General features: G+C 39.2%; 1 protein-coding gene across 2 annotated transcripts in view; it reads left to right on the plus strand.

Moving 5' to 3' along the window:
- Positions 1-23,670, plus strand: part of ERGIC2 (ERGIC and golgi 2) — a 30,643-nt gene extending 6,973 nt beyond the window's left edge. For both annotated transcript variants that reach the window (XM_080914772.1, XM_080914773.1), the window contains exons 3-14: positions 86-194; positions 2,284-2,330; positions 3,216-3,286; positions 5,465-5,505; positions 8,427-8,528; positions 9,229-9,324; positions 14,027-14,082; positions 15,295-15,393; positions 16,493-16,590; positions 20,606-20,768; positions 21,791-21,873; positions 21,999-23,670. In XM_080914772.1, coding sequence (XP_080770898.1) covers positions 86-194; positions 2,284-2,330; positions 3,216-3,286; positions 5,465-5,505; positions 8,427-8,528; positions 9,229-9,324; positions 14,027-14,082; positions 15,295-15,393; positions 16,493-16,590; positions 20,606-20,768; positions 21,791-21,873; positions 21,999-22,061 — 1,028 coding nt within the window. In that variant the 3' untranslated portion in view covers positions 22,062-23,670. The remainder of the gene's footprint in view (positions 1-85; positions 195-2,283; positions 2,331-3,215; positions 3,287-5,464; positions 5,506-8,426; positions 8,529-9,228; positions 9,325-14,026; positions 14,083-15,294; positions 15,394-16,492; positions 16,591-20,605; positions 20,769-21,790; positions 21,874-21,998) is intronic.
- The last annotated feature ends 89 nt before the right edge of the window (positions 23,671-23,759 follow it).

A 23,759-nucleotide genomic window follows, 5' to 3' on the forward strand; every position in this document is an offset into this window, starting at 1 on the left:
TTACGTTTAATTCTGCTTAAGATAGATATTTACTTCTTTATTGTTTTAATTCTCTTTTTTGTTATTTTTTTGTTGGATTTCTCAGTTTCTCTAATAGCATTTACCACTATGGCTTTATTGACAATAATGGAATTCTCAGTGTATCAAGATACATGGATGAAGTACGAATATGAAGTAGACAAGGATTTTTCTAGGTAACTAACTTTTTCTTCTTGATACCTTTAGATTCAGTTTTTAAAACGTCTTTTAAAAATGTCCATCATTTGGTTTTGGTTTATCTTAGTTTTGATGAAATAGTACTGAAAGGTCTCATTAGTTGCTTGCATAAAGTAAAACATTTTAGAATCATTTAAATACTGGTTAACTTCTAAAACATGTTCAGTATGAACTTGTTTAAACAAAAGAAAAGATAAACACACACACACACACACAAAACAAAAAACCCTTAGCTGGGGGTGTGGCAGCAATTATGTCTAAGCTAAGTTGAATTTTAACATAAATTACTTTAAACCTTTGAAGACAAAGTACTGGGAGACAAAAGTAGCTTGACAGTCACTCAGTTGGATTATTCGGATGTTTCTGATGGTCACAGATTATAGGCAGAGATGGGTTCACTCTTCATATCCCACCTCAGCTAATGACTACACAGTTCATGTCACTGAGTCTGTGTTGTGTGTGCTTTGACTTCCTGTTCTGTAAAGTAGAAGTAGTAAATAAAGGACTCTTCTCATGGGTGTGATGACCCAGACACCTCACAGCTCACTTGTTGGTCTTGGTCTGCTCACCTCTACTATTGCTCATCTGTTACTCAGAGTACTGGTGTCTTTTCAAGGACCTCATTGCTGGTCTTCCATTGGGGTTAAGGAATGTACATGGACTGACATTGAGTGGTTTGAGTTCCAGACAATTTTAAGACTGATTAAAAATTTTAATTCCTACTGATATCTGTTGAAAATAAATCATTAAAATCAAAAGAGTTTGGTGGGAAGCACAGCATTGAATGTGTTCATGTTGTCCTGTTAATAATGAGCAATAGTGACTTTTCTCGCTATGATAAAGTACTTTGGCCAAAGATAACTATAGAAGAGTTTGTTTTGCTGTGGTTCCTAGAGGCTACGGTCTGTACATTGGAGAAGGCATGGTATGCCTGCAGGAGCTAAGTAGTAGGTCACATTTTCATTCACACTTAGAAAACTAAGGCAAGTCTCAACAGTCTTGGACAGTGTAAATGTTGGATACATTGGTCCTTTAAGGAAGTGGGTATAGGCTATAGAAAGCTCTCCCCTAGTAATGCACTTCTTCTAGTAAGACTACACCTTTGAGTTTCTAAAACCTTCCTAAACACTGCACAAGCCTACTGAGGACAGTTGTCACTCAGACCACCACATAATGCATTCTGGTATTTGAATGTTAATTTTATATGAGCATAGTCATTTGAAAGTAAAGCACTGGTTGAATCTTGTTTAAAGGCCCTGTAAAGCCAGCTTTGGTAGTATACATCTTTAACCCTAGCAGTCACAAATGAATCTCTGAGTTCCAGATCAGCCTGACCTACATAGTGAGTTCCAGGCCAGCCAGAGCTGCACAGTGAGAGCCTGTCTCAGAGAGAAAGACCTGTAAATCCTTATCAGATGCTCTCATTCATCCTGGCCCAGGCTCAGTTTCTAAGGCTGGCATTTTCTGTTGGCTGAGTCTCTACCAGACCACGTAAGCTTCACTGAGCACTGATGCTTGAACACCAGGAGCATCTGCTGTATAATTCCACCCACAGTAAAGAACCAGCACTGAAGGACACCAACATAGTGTATGGTGGATGGATTGATGCTAAATGGAAAAAAGGAACCTGGAATTGCTGCTTCTTGATTCAAGTTTCATGTCCTTAAAGGACTTGGATTTGGTGTTTAGTCTGAGACTGTTGAAACATAACTCAGTTTCTCAGGATTATTGACTGTGGAGTTGCTGTTAACAAAGCTGACTGTTTTTGGAGAAGCAGAAATGTTTTGGAAAAGTCACTAAGTAGAACTTTTGAAGGGTTAGAGAGATGGCTCAGCTGTTAAGACTTGATATTCCTGCAGAGGTTTAGAGTTCGGTTTCTCATACCCATATCAGGCTGTTCACACAACAGAAATTTTTAAATGCTCTTGTTCTGATTTTAAGAACATAAGTGAAGTTCTAACTGTTGTGTTTTACTGTCTGAAATCTACAGTTTCATAGGTGAGTTGATTTATATTTCTGGTGTCCAGCTGATTGACAGGTACTGACAACTGCCCTTTTCTCTTTCAGCAAGTTGCGAATCAACATAGACATTACTGTTGCCATGAAGTGTCACTGTGAGTACACCTTTACCACCATTACTCTGTCAACTCAGTGACTCTGACCATGACTACAGTGTAAAGAAAACTTGTGCTTTATGTAGCCTTCTCCTGTGTGGAGAGTCCTACCCACACTCCACATTTCCCGGTTTCACCTGGTCCCTTTATATCTAAAGTTAAAGCAGGTGCAGTGTTTCTCTAAAGTGAGGTTAGTAAGGCTCCGTCCCCCTCCTGCTCCCAGCCCTGCTCTATTGTACTGATGAAGGTAGCAAGGTACCAGTGTCTGACAATCTATGCTTGTTTTCTTGGAAAGTAAAAACCAACAGGATGTTGGTTCAGGTAACAGTTGAATATGAACTAGTTTTATTGCCAAAGGGATCAGTTGTGGGAGATTTCATCACAAAACAACAAAGTCTCTTCACTTTGTAGTTTTTCTTATGTTAATGGTTTTATACATTGTAACTAAATTTTGAGTAGCACTGCCCCTGAATGTATGCCATATTCGAATATTTAAATACCATTGAACATGAACATTGAAATGTTTGATTTTTCAAAGAAAATTTCCCTCTTGATCTTAAGTCTCAGAATTGCCTTACAGTTTCTTTGAACCCTTAAAATAATTTTTGTGATTGATAGTGTGTTCTGCATCTTTGATACTTAGGCTATTTAACCGTGGAAAGTCCGTCAGCCAGCCAACCTTATGCTTTTTACCGTGTATCATCTATTTTTCAAAACAGAAAGTAGAAAAAAAACTTTAATCTACAGAAGCTTCATAATGCTACTGCTTTAACTTTTGAGTAAATGAAAGTCACATTGCATATTTTGAGTTTTCATCCTTCCTGTTTTGTAGCAGATGATAGTTTTGATTCGAGTGCAAAGTGTAAAAACTTTGTTTTAATGCAGATGTTGGAGCAGATGTACTGGATTTAGCAGAGACCATGGTTGCTTCTGCAGATGGTCTGGCTTATGAACCAGTAAGTTTGATTTATGTGGTTTTTAATGTTTACTGAAGACTTTAGACATTTGTTCTTAGTTTTGTCTGATTTTTTTTTTTTTTTTAATTTCAAAAAATGATCCAAACTAGAAGCTTGTGATGGAGAAAAGTTCTATCTAATATCAAAAGCTTGAGACCAGCACAGCTGGCATTTGGGCTCCTGTGGTGTCTGACATTTCAAGTCCCTGCTTCTATCAGGCCCCTTTCTTCTTTGTATGCGCCGTAAGAATGTAAGAGTGTGCTGTGCACTCTTTGTCTGGGGACCTTGTGACCTATGCTGCTCTCTCCAGTCCTCAGTCTGTAAATACACCTGAGCTATAGTTTTCTCATCACAGTTTATGGAAGCTCATGTGTTTACCTTTCTAATGTCCATACAGAGCACAAGCTGTTTAGAATGTAGCCAACAGCATGTGGCACAGTACAAGGTAGATGCTCTTGCAATGGTACCTGACCAGAGCTAGCTCTAAAGCAGTTTCAGAATGAGCATCGTGGCCCACTGGCACCATGTAGCTTATGTATTCATCTTTAAATTTGTTTTGTCATTGAGCAACTTGGAGATTAATTAATAAAGATGGAGGAAGAGCCAAATTCATTGACTGGGTTGAAACAAGCAAAACTTATGGACTAGTTTTGATTGCTAAATTAACTTTAGTTTACAGCACAAAAATATGTGTTAGTTTGAGTCTGACAAAACAGCTGTCAGACAACCTGTGGGGAGCTCTCCACTTGGTTCAGAGGGTTCAGGCTGTGGTTCCTTGGGCAGAACATCATGGATGCTGGAATGTGTGGCAGAGAAACTTGCATCCCATGGTGGGCAGGTGACAAAGAGACAGGAAGAGGCCAAGACAAGACACTGAAGTCAGTATCCCACAGTCCCTACCAGGCCAGTGGCTTTACTTCAGGTTTCAGTAGACTTCCACAGCGCACCATTTGGAACCTGAGAGGAACAATTTCGTGGCCCACTGGCACCATGTAGCTTATGTATTCATCTTTAAATTTGTTTTGTCATTGAGCAACTTGGAGATTAATTAATAAAGATGGAGGAAGAGCCAAATTCATTGACTGGGTTGAAACAAGCAAAACTTGTGGACTAGTTTTGATTGCTAAATTAAATTCTCAGACCAGAAAGCACTTGGTAAGGTAGAATGTTGACCAAATAAATAAATAATTTATTATTGCTACTCTCATCTCCTCTTTTGATCTCTTTCCGATCACAAAGTTTATTTTATGGTGATTTACATGGTGATTTATGTTACTTCTAAATTCAGAGATTGTTACAACAAATTAGAATGTGATCTGCAGATTCAGATCCAAATAGCTATTAGACACTGAGATATTTGTATTTTATGCTGTTCGGAGAATACTCAGTCCTAGTGCTTTTCATCGCTTGCATGTGCACATAGAGACCTGAGGTCAGCCTCTGCTGTTGTTGGGAAAGGGGCTGTCCACCACATTTTTTAAGATGAGAATCTTTTTCACTGTCCTGCAACTCAACCATTAGGCTGGGTTGGCCAGCGAGTCTCAAGGACCCACCTGTGTCTGCTTCGGTGCTGGGTTTACAAACATGTGCTACATGTTTGAGTGTCTGTTCTTCATGCTTGCAAAGTGAGCACTTTATCAACTGAGCATTCTCCCTGTGACCTTTACTCTACTATGCATAATTTTGTGGGTTTTGTTTGTCATTCTGTGGTGGAAGTTTTGAGGTTTCTTTTTCAGCAAAGGCATGTGGGCTTGTTTTGTGAACTTTTCCTATGAGGAAGAAAGGTTGTGGGTGCTTGGGTTCCACGGTTTTTGCTGTGTCAAATCTGTCATCTGTCCCCCATCCTGTGTGGACCTTTTAGTTTTAGTTAATTTCCCTTTCAAAATGTTGGGTGTAAGTGATTTTAATTCCTGAAATACCAGTTTTGAGCTTCTGATTGATTTCCAGCTTCCATTTGTTCCTATAAATGCCAGCAACTATTCACAGGACAATAGTTAATCATTAGTGAAGTTTCTTTGTGCTGTCTTTGAATAAAACATTACAGAAAATTAAAACATGAGTACTTGTTAGTAGTACTGTAAGTTTATGGGTTTTGTTCATAGAAAAAAACATTTACACTTGTGATACATGAAAGTCAAGAGACCCGTGTGGCCATGACGGTGTTCGCTTCTGTTACAGGCACTGTTTGACCTTTCACCACAGCAGAGAGAGTGGCAGAGGTAAGGTGTGAACAGTCCTCACCATAGAAATCTACCCCATCTTTGTCGACCAGAAGCTATGCATATGTTACACGTTCTCATATATAAAACTATCAGATCTTAGGAAAGTCACACATAATCTTTCCTGTAGTATATTCTGAATCATAAATAAATTTTAGGGTTTTTTAAATTTTAATTGACTTTGTAAAAACTTGTAACTATGCAAGTATATCTGAACATTGTTTAGAATTTGGTATGATGCACAGCTGTAATCCCACCATTTGGGGCTACAACTAGAAGATCACGCATAAGTTTACCTTCTTCCTGGGCTAAATAGTAAGTTCCAGGACATGTGTTAAATATGGAAACTGTCTCCGGATAAAATGTTAATTTTGACCTGGACAGCATAAAGGAAAAGCTTTCTCCTGGAAACCAATGAGCAGTTAGTGTGGCAGGGACCTCCTAGGAACTTTATATTTCTGTGTGAACCTTTTGTTTTCAATGACTCTCGGTATGCTCTGGAGTGTAGGTAGGTCTGTCCCTGTGTGGAGTGAGTTTTTCCTTTTTGTTCCTAAAGATGGCTTCTGTTTAAGGTTACCTAATTCAGATTATTACCAAAAATTATTACATAGGGTTCTTTTCCTCTTCAGACATTTTATTTTCTAATCCCTAGTATACTTAAAAGACTCTTTTTTTTGTTTAATTACCAATTTTCCTGGTTGGTGTGGTACATACTTGTAATCCCAATAATTAAAAAAGGCTGGGCAAGACAATCAATAGTTCATAGCCAGTGTGGACTGCAAAACTCTGTCTCAAAAAGCCAAAACAGAACCCCAGCAGTATTAACATGAACTATCTCCTTTTTAGCATTTTAAGATTTTTATTTATATGTGTATGCCATGTTGTGAACTCCTTGATGTGGGTGCTGGGAACAGAACCCCAGTATTGAAGAGTAGTAATGACTGAGAAGAGACTGTTTCTGAAAGAGCAAGGGCTTTTCCATTATGTTTTGGGCTTCCTGCATACCTTCATACAGCATTCACACTGGCTATTGTTGGTGTGTTCAAAGCACAAGTCTTACAGTTTCCTCAGACTTTGACCATTGCCATTCATTAAGCTGAACTTGAATTACAATATTTATAAAACATAGGAGCTTTCAGTGTCTGTTGGTCTGAGGTCTAGACATTTTATCTTCACATGTATAACTCTGAAGATGAGATCTGCTTTCTAGGTGCTTTTTTAACTTACGTTCTGCTTCTGAGTGGGTTCTCTAGTGTGGAGATCTGCATCGCCCTGCCACTTCTGACAACGTGAATACCAAAATGTTCTTTACCTTTAGAATTGGCTCTCAGGTGGCAAATTTCATTAAATAATTAGGGTCTCAATCCCTTTCTTTACAAAGTTTGGACACAAAGCTTTTTTTGGGATGTCTGCTTTCTCTTTCTAGATTTAAAGATTATTTCAAACTAAATTTATTGTATAAATTTGACTTTAAATTTAACAAGTCAGGCCTGTTAACCGAGTATTCTAGATGGATAGTGCATAAGTGCATATTTTCTGTCATTTCCAAATCTGTACAATACCTTACCATTGACATGGTATATTGTGAACTTAATATTTGTGGTTTTTAAGATTATATATTATGTGTAAGTTTTTCTTTTCTACTTTAAAGTTTAACATTTTTTAGGGTAGATTAGGTTTAGAGCAAAGCTGAGTGGGTACTAGAGTTCCCATGTCTCATCCCCTTTATCAGCATCAAGTACGAAAGTAGCTCTGTTGTCACAATCAGTGAGTGCACGGACCCAACGTTACCCAAGACTGGAGGTCACTCCTGAGTAAACAGTGGTGTAAGTAAGGTCATATGTCACCATTGAACCATCAAAAGCAGTTTCACTGCCCTAAAGTTTCTCTGTGTACCCACTCATTCTCCCCACTGTGTACTTTTAATGCTTGCTCATTGTGACTTGAGATGTTAATCATTTAAGATCATGTTAAAGGAGATGAATCTAAGCATTGTGTCTATTCTTGACTTTTAAGGTTTATTTATTTTACTCTGTATATGCTTGAAAACTTTAAATTTTTAGGTTTTAGATTTTTTATATGTATGAATATTGTGCTTGAGTCTGTGTCTGGGTATTATGTATCTCCTAGAACTGGAGTTATGAACAGTTTTGAATACCACCAAGTGGGTCCTGGGAAGCAAACCTGGGACCTCTGCTGGAACAAGAAGTGCTTTTAATCATTGAGCCATTTCTCCAGTTTACTGTGTATGCATATATGTATACATATATGTCTCTGCATACCTGTGTGTTTGGTGTCGTGAGAGGGAAGAAGGTTGTTTGCCACCATATGGGTGTTGGGAGCTACATCCATGCCTTCTGATAGAATAGCCAGTGGTCTTCGCCACTGCACCATCTCTCTAGCCCCTTGAGCATTATTTCCTAAGTGTATCTTTGCCTTCTAGAATTCTGTTGATTCTGTTTTAAAAGTTACATAAGACTATACTATTTTGCTTAGAACAGTCCTGTAGAATAAAATTTACTTTTGGGAAAGAAGACATCAGCTGAAGTGCCATAATCTAGTTTGTAATGAGCCTCAAGATTGTATCTCAATAATCTGTAGCCTCCAGCTCAATACCTTACTGTTTGGCCTACACTTAGCTTGTTCTTCATACTATAGCACTACCTCAGGGCTTGACGGGAATAAAAATGTACTTAAGAGTGAAAGGTGAGGTTAGACATTCAGCAGAGCAAAGGTTGCCTTTGGTGCCTCTGACTCTGTTCACCAAACTGCTAGCCATTTATATCACCTTTCCTGAGAAAAGTCAGCTCTGTTCTGGAATATAATCCTGTAGTAAATGCGTGGTCATCTAAGTCAGAAGCTTTGTTAGAGTTGAGCATGTCTTGGCCCAGTGTGTATTTTACTGTTTTCATCACATTTAGGATGTTGCAGCTGATTCAGAGTAGGCTACAAGAAGAGCATTCCCTTCAAGACGTGATCTTCAAAAGTGCGTTTAAAAGTTCGTCAACCGCACTGCCGCCAAGGTGAGATAGGTGCTTCCGGTGTTCACAGACATTTACTTTGGTCCAGCTGTGGTGTTGCTCTGCTGCTCTTTCTTAGAAAGTGTCTTATATGTTGAAGGTAGCAATGTTTTTAAGGTTTTCATTGAGTTACTTTACTTTTGTATATGTGTGGTGTATCACCATAGGAAATTATACTGTCTTTTAAGAACAAATTGTAAGACTGTATACATTTTGGTTAAGAATTTATTTTTACTCTTGTGTCAGAATAGGTGACAAGAATTGTTGTAATCCTGAAAGTGATTTTTCACATAAAAATATATGTCGGCTTTATATTGGCTAAGATAGAAAACACCCACTTTGCAAGTTTCCTGACTTCAGTGCCATTTTTATCTAGCCTGCACTACAGTACCAGAAGTACATGAGGGAAGTGTGTTGCTGTTGGACCCTCTCTCTGATTTTCCTAGTTCTTCAGAATTGAACTTCGTCCTTTGAGCAGACTTGAAGATATATAATTATAATGAAGATCCATAATGATTTATGTAACTATAGTAGCTCTGTAGAGCTAAGTAGATGTAAGCACTGCTTCTAATCCTGACATTTAAGACATTAGCTAAAAGTTTGTCTTTAGGGAATCTTTTTTTTCTCTGTGCCCTTTTTACACCACTATGTGGTTATAGTATCCAGTGTGCATTAAGACATCCGAACGTGTCTTGCTTTATAGGGAAGATGATTCATCACTGACTCCAGATGCATGCAGAATCCATGGTCATCTCTATGTCAACAAAGTAGCAGGGAATTTTCACATAACTGTGGGCAAGTATGTTCTTTTCACTTCCTGAAGTTCTTTAGAATGGGTATAATAAGTCTGATTAAAATTACATCCTTTCCTGACCAGGTAGTGGATAGGTAACCACAGAGGATCATTTCAAAGTGTTGTCTGAGAGTAAATAGGAATTAAAACCTTTTATTTGGTAACTGTTTATAGCCAGAGAGCCTACCCTTAGCTTTGTTGGGGTATTAATTTGTTGATAATAGTTTTGTTTAACTTTTTGGTAGTTCTCATCAAAATGCAGTCCCTGTGTAATTCTAGAAAAAGTCAGGGGTTACTAGTGTCTAGAGTGAAGTAATTTCGGTAAAAGCTCAGTGAAATTGTCACTTAAAAGTCTTCCCCCTGCCCCCAAAAAAAAGTCTCTTGGTAGAGTTCTTTGGGTAAACATCCCTCCCTAGCTTTCTCCTCCCACAGAGAGCTGATGAGTTGTTTTGTTAGAATATTTGCTTTGTGTAGAGGACTGGGCTGGAGCTTCAGGACCCAACAGTGAAGAAAGAGAAGCCATTATTCTACCTCAGTGCTGAAGCCCTGCAAGATAATTTAGACTTAGACTAGTAAATGCATTAGTTAGTACATAATAACAGTTGTATTGAAGCTCCAAAGGAGATTTATAGCTGATTAAAAAGTGTATAATCTGTAAGTCAGCAGATGCTTCATGAGGAAACCTTGGAACTATATGGAGAGTTAGGAGTTTATAAAGTAAAGGAAAGCATACTAGAGAAAAATACCTGCTCAAAGTGCAGCTTTGCCTTTTATTTATAGAGAGAGAATGTTAGATTTTTATCAGGAAAGACTTTATTACTTATAATGACCGTTTTTTCTTTGTTGTGCCTCTCTCCTACAAGTTCAGACTTTGTTGTTTGGCCACTGTTCAGTGCACATTTATCTGTCTGCAGCGTGGTCCTGGAGACGTTGAAACCTGGGCACCATAGAGGGAGCACATGATTGAGAGGGCTCATTCCAGCTTTACATGTAGTCAGTGTCCTAATCCAGAAGGGGGCGCCTTGTGAGTTTCTGTGTCATGGCCTGGACTTCATGTTCCCATTGAGATTCAGTTACTCCTCCCATTGCTGGGTCCCGTCTGATGAGTCAGACAGTATGTCAGGAAACAGGAAAATTGAAGCAGGAAAATTGAGTGTCTGTACTGGGGTGACATTAACATTTGTGGTCTTGAAGGGAGGTGCTTGTTTATGCTGCTAATTCATAACATTTCAATTTATGTTTTCTAACAAGGGTAATTAAAAAGTTCTGGGTGTGAGAGACTGTTGAAGTCAGATATAATGCTGTAGTTGGTAACAAGTTAAGACCTTTTGGAGCACACTAGAACTTGACAATGACATTACCAATCAGAAAAGATGTTCATTAGGAAGAATTTTTATTGTTAGTGTCTAGTTGCTAAAATTAGTAACGGGGTAAAGCATAGAGAGGAATAGTGTTTGGAAGTCTTCGTGGTGATGTTTTAAGTATATTTTAAAACCAAGAGCAGGAAAGGACAGTTATTATCTTAGTAGCATCAAAAGAATAAAAAAATTAAACTTGGGAGAGAGCAAAGCCTCATCACAAGTAACTAGGTGATAGCATGGATTTCAGGTGCAGCCTACTACCTTTTTTTTTTTGCATGACCATTAATAAGAGATAAACAATGTAATGCCTGAGATATACATGAAGTTTAGATTTGCATTTAATAGTGCTCAGGAGGCAGGGGCAGCTCAATCTGTGCATTTGAGGCCAGCCTGATCGTCATAGTATGTTCTAAACCATCTAGAGTTACATGGTGAGATCTTGTCTCATTCCCTGTCTTACTTACTGTTTTACTGCTGTGAACAGACACCATGACCAAGGCAACTCCTATAAGGACAACATTTGATTGGGGCTGACTTACAGGTTCAGAGTTTTAGTCCAGTATCATGAAGGCAGGAGCATGGCAGTGTCCAGGTAGGCATATGATGTAGGAGGAGCTGAGAGCTCTACATCTTTATCTGCAGTCCTCTAAGAGAAGGCTGACTTCCAGGCAGCTAGGATTGAGGGTCTTAGGCCCATGCCCACAGTGACACACTTACTCCTGTTGCAGTAATATTAAATATTAATATTAAATATTAAATATTGCAGCAATATTAAAAAGTGATTCTGTTGTTACTGGCCCCCGAAGTCTCACTCTGCAGAAGCCACACTATGAGCCGCTAGAGTTGCTCCAGCAGCTGCTCCATTCTAGAGCCGGAGCGCAATCCCCTAAGTGGTTAGTGCCCAAGCCTGGTACCCACATATCTTGTTCAACGGGCCTGTTTAAAACATGACTCTATAATCTTTAACTTAGCGAATAGGTTTAAATGTTAAATTCTCAATGCACACACCCTCTACACAATAAGCTTACAAACAGTAGACAAATATATAAACTGCCCATCTAGATAAGATAAATAAACCCATAGAAATCCTTAGAAATAATCATAACAACCATATCCATCTAGAGATGCTCTGAGAAACATCCATGTCTGCTTCCAGCTTCCCTCCTCTTCAGTCTCCCACTTTTCTCCTCTTCCACTTTCCTAGACTTTTCCCCGCCTCAATCTCTACTGTCCAATCATGTATTGCCTTGACATCAACCTACATACCAACAAGGTCACACCTCCTAATAGTGCTACTCCCTGGGCCAAGCATATGCAAACCATCACACTCCCTTACTACCCAAAAGATGACATTTTATTGAAAGATAGCTACACTTACTTGTACAGGACTGCTTTTGCATTACAGTGTCATATTGAGGATAGAGCAGTTGGCTTGAGACTCTGATGGTCTCAGTGCTTGGTGCTGTTGGCTGTGTCCTGTACATTGCTGTGCATGCAAAACCCTCTAGAAATACAGTCTCTAGGTGTCATATTTTTAAGTTGTCCCCTAACTTGGCTTCAGAGTGCTGTGGTAACAATGACACTGTGACTGCATTAAAAGAATACAGCATATGTTGATCCTGTTAGACTAGTCAGGCATTCGTCAGAGTAGTCCCAGCTCTGTAGAGAAGCAGTGGTCAGGAAATGAAAAAGTTTGAAGTAAAATGTCTGGTAGAACTTTTAAGTGAAAAAGTTAGAATCAGGTTTCTGCATGTATCAGTGGTGAGCCAAGAACGATTTTGTGCAGTTAATGAAGTATGTTTGATTGACGCAGCTGAAGAAATTGTTGAAAGCAGATTGTCTTTCGAATGACCATTAGCTTTCAGTGAGAAAGTGCTCCAAGAACTGAGGACAGTGAGCCCAGTGTCCAGTAGTCAGTCAAGATGGCAAGAAAGAGATGGAGACATGGCTCAGTGGCAAGAGTTCTACCTACTCTCTCGCAGAGGGTCTGAGTGCCTTTCCCTGTACCTAGATAGGGCAGCCATCTGTAACTTCAGCTCCAGGGTATCCGGCACCCTCTTCCCAACCTCCACAGGCACTGCACTCATGTGCACATGCCTACCTACGGCGCACACATGTAAACAGTACAAAAAAGCAAAAGAAGTGACCAGGCTTTCTGGGATCCTGGTGAGTGCATAGGTGTTACCAGTACTGCATGTTAGTAGATTTGAAGAGTCAATGCTACATTTAAAATGACAGTAGAATTGGGATTCGTAAGTAGTTAAATAGCTGAGGGAAGATTGGTTTTTAAAGAAATGGAGACCTTAGATTCCACAGCCTAAAGGGATGTCTGACAAAATGTATTGTTAACTAGCCATCATTTTGGTTGCTCTTGTAGACTTAATATTGTCTCTGACTTTTGTTAAAAGTAAACACTCAGCATTCCAGTTTGGCCTTCTGCAAGCTACTGGGCCCCCGGATGAACAGCTGTAAAGCATTATTGTAGGTTTTTTGTTGTTATTTCTTGCCCAGTGATTTAAAGTTTTGTGAACACTTGATAGAATGTTTCTTAATAGGTTTAACCTAAAATTATCAGGGAATACCATATTTGTGTTAAAATAGTTAAAATAGTACTGTGGCGGAGTTGTGTCAGGACATGTATGGTAGTGGCTCTGAGTGGCTCCAGCAGCCTTTGATGTCAGTGACAGAAGTAGTTGTCATGGGGATCAAGGCCTCAAGTGTGACATCTCAGCTCAGACTGTGACCCCAGTTGTCAGACATCAGGGCAAGTACAAAGGAAGGTTAAAAATCAATTTAGTTGTACAGTTTAGGAAATTCTGCATTAAGTTGGGAATTAACTGGTCTGCAACATAGAAAATATGAAGAGAAGACCTTAATTGTATTCTAGAGATGTCTTTAAGGGATAAAATGGGCTCAGTTGAAGCCTGCTTACAGAATTGTGTTTTCAGAGAGGAAATGTGAAATGTTATTTTAGGCCGTTACAAGATACATTTAAGTTCATTTTTGAAATTAGGAACACCAACTTCAGTAAACCTCAGTGAGCAGTTTTCCTGGAATGCATGTGGGAGCTACAAAATAATCACAATTATTAAGTTTTGTGATTCATTGATAATTGTTTATGAAATGTTCTCATTATGTAACTATGTAATATCCTCAGTTTCTTTGATTTTGGCTCATAAATACTAAACATATTTCCCATTTGGCTTTTTGCAGTCCTCAGCTCACTGCATTGCTGAGATGGCTTAGCTGCAGGCTAGATATGCTTCTCTTACTTGGTAGCACAAGCTGCTGAATATCACAGGGAAGATTGGCCTTCTTGTGAGTCATGTCTGTTTTCCTCCTTTCAGGGCAATCCCACATCCTCGAGGGCATGCGCATTTGGCAGCACTTGTCAACCATGATTGTGAGCAATTTCCAAAATTTTGTTTCAGTATAGAAAATATTTTAAGTAAAGTTAATTTTGTCTTTGTGTTTTCATTTGTTTTAGTGCAAACATAAGGTAGTGCTTTAAAAGTAAACAGTTGACTCATGGTGGTGGCACATGCCTGCTGTCTCCTGCCTTTAATCCCAACCATCCAGAGACAGAGGCAGGTAGATCTCTGAGTTCCAGGCCAGTCGGGAATCTACAGAGTGAGATTCAGTCTCAATGATAAGTAAATAAAAATGTTTGTGTTGTCACCTACAACACCCCAGCACTCAGGAGGCTTAAGCAGGGGGATTGCCATGAATTTGAACTTAGCCTATGCTACACAGTGGGTTAGTGGATGGCGAGATCCAGTCTCAGAAAGTCTCCCAAAAGAAAAGGAAATCTGTTTAAAAATTGATATCTAAAAGGAAAACAAAAACTTATCCACTTAGATGAGAAAAGAATTAAGTGTATGTGTTTAATCTGTTCTGTGAGTTCACTGTGTTTCTCTCTGTGCACTGCAGTCAGTGCTTTGTGCTATTCTACATCTGTGACAGACAGACAGCATTTTCACTTCAGTGTGTAGATACAGATACAGACACATTGCATGCGTTCACACAAAATTACTTTGTTATAATGATGATTGTAAAACATATTTTTTGGAGAGTGTGGTTGAGACACGTTTTCATGTAGTCCGTAGGGTTAGCCTCAGGTGACCTAGATCACCTGATGTTTCTGTGTCTACCTTCCAGATGCTGGGATTAAAGCTTGTACCACTGTTCCAAGTAATAAGTCTTAAAACTTACTTTCAGAGAGCAAAATATTATATAAAAATCAGTTGGTCATAGTAATCGTGTGTTTTAAAAATATCTGATCACTTTCATTATTTGACCAACATTTTCTTAGGTGTTGTGATGGCACGGTCTTGGGTCTTGTTTTTGTACAATGTTTAAGATCAGGAAGGGTGTATGTTTTGGGCATAAGGATTAGATGAGACGTTTCATAGAAATTAATTTGTATATAATAGGATTTGAGGCAGTATTCTACTTATTGTATGCGCCTCATATCTATTTTCTTAACATGTTTTAAGTCTTAAACTTGCAAAGTGTAGATGATTTTGACAGAAAGTGAGAATGTAAAGCCATTTGTAGTCACTTTGAAGAGTAATATTTCTTTCCCTTTTTTCTTTTCTTTTTTTTTTTATCTTAGCTTACAATTTTTCTCACAGAATAGATCATTTGTCTTTTGGAGAGCTTGTTCCAGGAATTATTAATCCTTTGGATGGAACTGAAAAGATCGCTGTAGACCGTAAGTATCTAATAACTGCTCTTAGAATTTACATAAAGGAAAGTGCTCTTAAAACCTTAATGATAATATGTTTTTACTCCTTCCAGCACTCTTGTGAGGGTAGTGTCTAAGTGGTAGATAAGTATGTGGTAGAAGTGAATGGAGTCTGAATGTTAAAAAGCAAGTCCTGAAACAGATTGAAGAGGTAAAAAGGGCAGGAGGGTTGGTATGTTGGTAATGGTGCAACTATCCTTTTCATCCTCACTAGAGGATGAAGTTCTCTTGTCACAGGTTTGAGTCTCTAAAAGGCCTGGATCTTTTGTAGGGAAGCTCCCTGCACAGTGTCACCAACACAAGAAACCCAGAGTCCTCCAGAGCTGCTTTGTTGTGCATACAGTCAGAGGTGTGTGCTGAGACAGCTCGGGAACATGTACTCATCTTAAGCCTCCACTTAAGCACTGAGGGTTATTTTCTTAGTTTTGTAGCATGTGGTGCATTGCCCATTCTCAGGTGACTGTTGTTATTGTGGGATAGTGTCTTATTTAGATTGGGCTGGCTGGGAATTAACTTTATAGCCTAAGCTGGTCTTGAACTCAGAACGGTTATTCTGGGATCACAGACTTGTTATCATGAGAGCTTGACTTTGGGCATTCACTTTTATAACTTGTTTTAACCCTGGTGATGTCCAGTGACACTAAAAATGACCCTAATTGCATAGCAGTCACTGAGTATTTTTCTTAGTTACCTTTCTGCTCTGGTGTCATCTTCAGAGTGTGACAGCCCCAGCTTATTGGTATATTTAGGGTTGACAGGCTGTTTATTAGTGTTTCTACTCTGAGAGTTGGTATCTTTGCCTTGTATTCTGTGCTTGCTTGTCATTGTCTGAGCTAACACATGTGGGCACTCTCACACCTGTTGTGTCCTATCTGGGACTTTGTTTTACCAATTATGAGCGTATAGTTTTTATCAGCTTTTCTTTCCTCAAAGGTGTCTTTATTTCATACTAAATCAAATGGTAGTATTAAATTTCAGGTTAATGTTGTTAAATTTAGTAGAATAGCTTTGGTAGTACTTTATTGCTACTGAATTGCTGAGAAGGCATATTTTGTTTTTATTATAGACAACCAGATGTTCCAATATTTCATTACAGTTGTGCCAACAAAGCTACACACATACAAGATTTCAGCAGATACTCATCAGTTCTCTGTGACAGAAAGGGTAAGTGGGACCTACCTGCCAAAATGATGAACAAATTGTTACAGTTCCCAACTGCAAGATAAGGGTGAATATTTAATAGGTGCCCACTCTGTCAGATTAGGGTTTCCACTGCTGAAAAGAGATACCATGACCAAGGCAACTCTTACAAGGACAACATTTAATCGGGGCTGGCTTACAGGTTCAGAGGTTCAGTCCATTATCACCATGGCAGGAAACATGGCAGTGTCCAGGCAGGCATGGTACTGAAGGAACTGAGAGTTTTTGTTCTGAAGGCAAACAGAAGACTGGCTTCAGGCAGTTAGAAGGATCTTCAAACCCAGAGTGACACACTTCCTCCAACAAGGCCACACCTCCTAGTAGTGCCACGCCCTGGACCACCACATTCCACTCTCTGTCTTGTTCAAACACCTGAGTCTATGGGGGCCATACCTAGCCATAGCATAACACAAAATGCATTTGTTCAGCTTCAAAAGTCTAATCGTCTGTAACAGTCTCAACAATGGTCAAAGTCCAAAGTTCAAAGTCTCTTTTGAGATTCATCCCATCCCTTAACTGTAATCCCCTAAGAAATCAGAATTAAGGAGATCACATACCTCCAATATCATCAGATATACCTGCCATTCCAAAATGCCTTAGTGAGAAAATACAGAACCAAAGCAAGACCAAAATCCAGCTGGACAAAATCCAAACTCTGTATCTCCATGTCTGATGTCAAAGCACTTTTCTACAACTCCTTCCATCTTTGTTGACTACAACATACTTTTTTTCTCTTGGACTGGTTCCACTCCCTGTTAGCAGCTTTCCTCAACAGGTACCCCATGGCTCTGACATCTCTAACATCTTTGGGTTATCTGAGGCAACTTCAACTTTACACCTTCTTGTTCCAGTGTCTGGGATCCACACATGATCTTCTGGGCTCCTCAAAAGGTCACATTTCTAGCTCTACCCTCTGTATCACTAGAGTTGATCTACTCCACTGAAGCTGCTATTCTTGGTGATCATCCCATGGCACTGGTATCTCCAATTTGCCAGAATCTTGCAACTAGGCTTCACCAATAGGCTCTCTTCATGGTACCAAGCCTCAACTCCTTTGCATGACCCCTTCAGTCCTGTGCCATCAACTGCAACTTGAATGCTGGGATTAAAGCCATGGTCCATCACACCTGGACTTCAGCTTTCCTGTATTTGGAATTTCTCTGTACCAGGCTGGCTTTGAACCCAAGAGAACTGCTTCCCTCTTTCTCCTAGGATTAAAGGCATCTACCACAAAGCCTGGACCCTACTTCTCAAGATCCAGTTGAAAAGCCTATATCTTTCAGTCTCAAGAGCTGGATCACATGTGTGCCCTCTATTTCTGGATTGTAGTTTATTCCAGATTAAAAGTCCAAATAAAAACAATAGCCAGTTCATAGTAATACCCAACAATATATAACTATCCCTTGTTCAACTGCAAACACATAAACGAAAAGCTTAGCTGAGTGGGATCCTGCCCTGAGGTCACCACTCCTTTAATTTTTCTTCTTGAACACAGGACTCAGCTCCAGTTCACTTCCCTATGCCCTTTATTCTTTGAACAGTACATCTTGTATGTTTCCTCTCTAAGCTTGCTACACATGATCTAAACATTCTTCTAGAGAGCAGAGGGCAAAGTCTGTGCTGTGCTCTCAAGAGTTCAAATTACCCTCAGTACCAGTGTCTTCATTATTCCTACTAGGATGGCTTATTAAGCCCCACTTAAAGCATTCCATGACTTTTCACATCCAAAGTCCCCAAATCCACATTCCTTCAAACAAAAATATGATCAGGCCCTCCCTGCTCCTGGTACCAACTTCTGTGTGAAGAGACACTGACCGAGCAACTCTTATAAGGACAACATCTAACTGGGGCTGGCTTATAGGTTCAGAGATTTAGTCCATTATCTTCAAGGCAGGAGCATGGTGCTGGAGGAGCTAAGAGTTCTACAACTTGTTCTCAAGGCAAGCAGGAGAAGATTGACTTCCAGGCAACTAGGAGGAGGGTCTCTAAGCCCATGCCCACAGTGACACACTTGCTCCAACAAGGCACCTCGTAATAGTGCCACTCCCTGGACTAGTGTATTTAAACCATCACACTCCATTAAAAAAATTGTGGAAGTTTTGAAATGAATTAGCATTTTAAGCAAAGAACATATCAGAAATGGGTATTAGTATGTGTGTTCTAGAGGGAAAGGAATTTGTTGTAAATGTTAGAAATGAGTTATTACAAATTAAACTGTGATGGCAGAAGTTACTTAGAGTTTCCATTTGTAATCTCCTGTATTAATGTAGGCAGCTTGTAACCTGCTATAGGTTTCTGCTTTCTTTGTTGTTTTGTTAGTCTTCCTCCCTAAATGTGAGTGTTCTCTGCTCCCAGCCTGTCCCAGTTAGTGTCCAGTCTGACTGGAAGTGTGCTCTCTAGCTTCGAGGTGGATGAGTCTGAGTAGGTGCATGGAGATGATGAGCAGGTGTGAACAGTGTCTGTCTGTGTGTCCTGAGTTGTATCTTCTACTGTAAATTGAGTGTAAGGTTGTAATACACAACCTCACAACAGGTGAATGGTGGGCATGTGAAAGCTTTCCACTCAACTCTTTATCTGATAGTGGATCCTCACTGGGGCTTCAGCGAGAATGGGGCTCTCCTTAGTCTTCTGAATTAGAGTTATTTCAGAAGGTAAATTAAGTGCATACCTTTCAAATCATTCAAGGAGCAAAAACTCTCTCTCTCTCTCTCTCTCTCTCTCTCTCTCTCTCTCTCTCTCTCTCTCTCTCTCTCTCTCTCTCTGTGTGTGTGTGTGTGTGTGTGTGTGTGAGTCTTATCTATGTGTACTATATATGTTATACTTCCCAACATTTTCATTAAGGGCAGTACTTTATTTCTCACCAAGTATATTGACAAACACCTGAGAAACACAGTATAGGTTTAGCAAGACTTTGGGGCAAGGAAAAAAGGTGTATGTAATTTTAGACTTGCCATGGGATGCTGAGTGCTGCAGTCTTATGAGAGTGTCTGGCTCCATTTTCAAACTGATTCTGTTAACAGCTTTTCCTATGTTGGAAACTTCATTTCAAGACAAAAAGGGAAAAATAGAAAGATGCTGTGTGCATGAGGTTTATTGTGTTGTTGCAATGGCAGAAGACTAGAAACAGCTCAGATTATAAATTGACAAATGACTAAGAAAGAAGGAGCTGTCTGAATGAGAGTTATCTCCAAAATCAAAATCAAAAAGAAAAATATCTGTATATAAGGAGTGTTTGACAAAGGTGAATAAAGGATTAGTCACTTACTGAATTTTACAGTGTAGGGTGGGCAAGGAGTTGCTACTCTCAGTTTTGGAAGCCTAGTTTAATCATTCTTAATCTCCTCCAATGTTATTGGGTGCCCTGATCCCCAAAGTAGCTTGGTATGTTAGAAGTGGTCATGGGGTTTTCATGCCTTCAACATGATACTGAGCACTTGAGAATTGCTGAATGAATGAACTGTTGGAAACTTGATTGGTGGCTCATATATAAGGTATTCCATGTTAACAATAAGGTGATTTTGACCACACTGTATATGTTTCTGATTCTTGCAGTTTAATTTCAACTTAGACATAAAATGGTAAAGAAGTACATGCAAAGAAACAATACACAAGCACGTCACAATGTAAACTTGGTTTTTATTCCTTGATTAGTTGTAAGCACGGGTATGTCTATAATGAATGACCATTTCCACACAGTTAAGAGTAGTTGGGTTCTGGATTCTGTTTTTGTTTTATTTGAAGTAGTACCTTGGTCTGAACACACTGCCCACCAGCCTTTCCTTCCTAGTGCAGGATTACAAATGTGCCACTAACCCCAGCAAGAACCTCGGTAGTTGTCCTTGAAGAGCGTCTGTGTGGTCCAGAGCAGTTCATCCTACAGAGAGTGTGGGATGTCCTGTGTGAGACACTATAGCTTGGTAAGGAGTGCATTTTAATAGCCATGCCACATGACGTGCATTTTGTTTCTTCTCCCTCTCAGGAACGCATCATCAACCATGCTGCAGGCAGCCACGGTGTCTCTGGAATATTTATGAAATACGATCTCAGTTCTCTCATGGTGACAGTGACTGAGGAACACATGCCTTTCTGGCAGTTTTTTGTAAGACTCTGTGGTATTATTGGAGGAATCTTTTCAACAACAGGTTAATATTCATTTCTTTGCCTAATTTTTTTTTATTGTGTTCTGTTTTGAGATAAAGTCTCACCGTGTAGCTCTCACTGGGCTTACAGGCACCAACTGTCATGCTCTGATACCTGATTTATAATAGGGTTTGTTACTTTATATTGTGAAGATAGTTCATTGATGAAGTATGCCATAGTGTGGCCCTCACTTTCTGAAGGCCTAGCACCAAAAACAAACAAAAAACATAAAATGATGCCTCTATTAAAAACAAGAATCATGTTTTAATACTTCTTTGAATTCTAAAGCTCTAAAATATATTTTATATCCTGTAAACACATTCAATTCACAGGAATCAGTAATGTAAGGAAGATTATGTGGTAAGCCACACAGATCCTGGGTGTTAATCACAGGCACAGCTACAATAGCATCTGTGTTCTACATTGACTAGGGAGTCCTTAACTAGTTCACCTGCCTTTTCCGAAATGTGATTATCTGGTTTGTGTGTTGTAGAGTTAAATGAGAAACTGCCCAGGAACCATCACAGACGTATTAAAATTTCTTTCCCTACGCACTATATTAAGTCATGTTGTCTGGTATATTGATTAAATCAGTAATGCTTTTGTTTTTTGTTCACGATTCTGTAATTTTCTGGGTGCTCCCTCTTTTAGCCTTTGGTTCCTCCAAGCTCGATAGTTGTGTGCTTGGAGCCTGGCCTTGTCTTTATTCATATTTCCAGTGCATGAGAGCAGCTTTCCTTACACAGTTCTTTTGCTTTTTCATTTAATTTCATTTAAATCTGTTGTTTACAAAATTCTATGAGAAGGTCTTGGATAGGGTCTATCAGGTGTGGATTGTGTGGATTGTGCTCTTGATAAAACGTTTTTAATGTAACCTTTGAGAAGAGTACCTTTAGCCTCAGAAGCAGCCACAGACAGCTTGACTTCCTTCTGTGGTCTAACCCTCTGCAGCTGGTGCAGTTTTTATTCTCACTTAGCAGTTTCAAAAGCAGTTTAATTTAAAACTTAAACTTATTTATTGCAGGCATGCTACATGGAATTGGAAAATTTATAGTGGAAATAATTTGCTGTCGTTTCAGACTTGGATCCTATAAGCCCGTCCATTCTGTAAGTGGAACTGTACGTGGTGCTGTCCTATGGCGTGCTATTGTCATTCTGTCTAAATAGAAAGGCTTGAGATCAGAGACGGCGTGTAGAGTGGAACTAATCTGGTCTTGTCTTCCTTTCCTCAGGTCCCCTTTGCGGATGGCCACACAGACAACCACTTACCTCTTTTGGAGAACAACACACATTAGCACCTCGTGGGTACAGAAAAACTTTGCCTGAGACATAAAACCTTTTCTAATAATAAAATGTTGTGCAATATATTCAAAGAAAAAGAAAATGAGAACCTGGAAACATACTTATTTAAAAAAGAGAAATAACAGCCAAGGAAAATAAACGAACTGAAGTCGCCTTGTATATGTTGTGTCTGTTACAAATGTCCTAGAAGAAGTTATGCAGCTAACTGGAGAGTCAGCCCAGCCAACAGTGCCAGGTGAAGACAGTGCCTCTGATGCTCTCCCAGCAGACAGACAGTATGGAAGCAGAGCCTAGAGGATGAACAGGAACCCATATTTAAGGAAAAGGGCATTGATAAATGCAAATGTGTGCGTCCTTTGTTTTTAAAGATGTCAGAATAAAATGTGTAAAACTAGTCTAGACTGTAAAAACTGTAATCAGCTCATGTGGTTAATAAAGGAAACAGGGACTGGCCCTGTGTTACAGCCATATTAATGTTAGGCCATATTGACAAGGTGGTGTTCTCCAGTCTGGGGTTCTGATGAAGGTCACTGCTTTCCTTAGAAGTCCAGTTGCTGACTCTCCTGGTTGTTGAAGGTTGAGTCTTAGCAGACTAAGGTGACGTTTCCCGAGGCCAGGTCTATAAGTGCTATTGATGTATAGCAGGTGTCACTCACAGCTTTTACAAGGAACACTGCAGGGAGAAGAAAGCATAAATGCTGAAAAAGATAAATGTTAACAATTTGTAAAATGTGACGAGAAGAGTCCAGTGTTGTGTACTTGTGAGGAGTGGGAAACCAGACAGCTCACTAAGACGGGTAGGCAGTGTCCATACTCAGTGTCAGGCCTGAAGCAGCCTAGGCACAACTGTTATATGGGCAGGGTGCTTGCCCTCTGGGCTCTGCACGGAACTGAGGAGGCTACAGTCAGCTGCTGTTAGAAACTGCTGAGTGTGTGTGCCAGCCTCTTCCTTCTGTGATTCTGAAGGGCTGATGTTAATCACCGGAGGTTAAGTCATTGAGCAAGAAGACTGAGTTTCAGTCCCTATCAGACACATTGGCTTAGGGTGTGGCCTGTCACAAATTGGTGTGTCAAGTGAGTTTTTTTTAATTTATAAAATCAGCTTTCTTGAAAGAGGGTAGGCAATCAGGGAAGGAGATGGCAACAAAGCATTCAGCGAAACAGTGTATAAAAATGGCATTTTGTAGAAAAATAAGACATTAGGTTTAAGTATGAAGAGTATTAGGAGTCAAGAGGTTAAGTGACTGATACTATTATAATGTTTTCAAATTTTTAAACGAACCTAGGAAATTTCAAATAATGAGTCTTCTCTGAGGTTTTTGTTACATTTGTTTTGGTGTTCTTAAATTTTATAGTTGGTCTAGAAACAAAACTTCTCTCTAGAAGAATTTTGTTAGTAAGAACTGGAATGTTGATCATTTGAGACTGAATGTTGCTCTTTATGTCTACTTGCTACGGAATTCAGTCAGTTTTCAGGGAAGAAAATACTGATTTACAGTTATTTTCAGTATTACAATGTTTTTTAAAAAGATTTAAGATTATTTTAAATTATTTCAATGTTTTCTAAGTGCCACGTTAAAAATTTTATTGAGATGTATCTTTTCCATTAAAATTGACTCTACAGGAATTTGTTTAAAGCAAACGTTTCTTTGCCGTTATAGCCATTTTAAAGTTAAGACTTTGATTTTCAA

Source organism: Micromys minutus (assembly GCF_963924665.1).
Source record: "Micromys minutus genome assembly, chromosome: 3".
Lineage (NCBI taxonomy): Eukaryota > Metazoa > Chordata > Mammalia > Rodentia > Muridae > Micromys > Micromys minutus.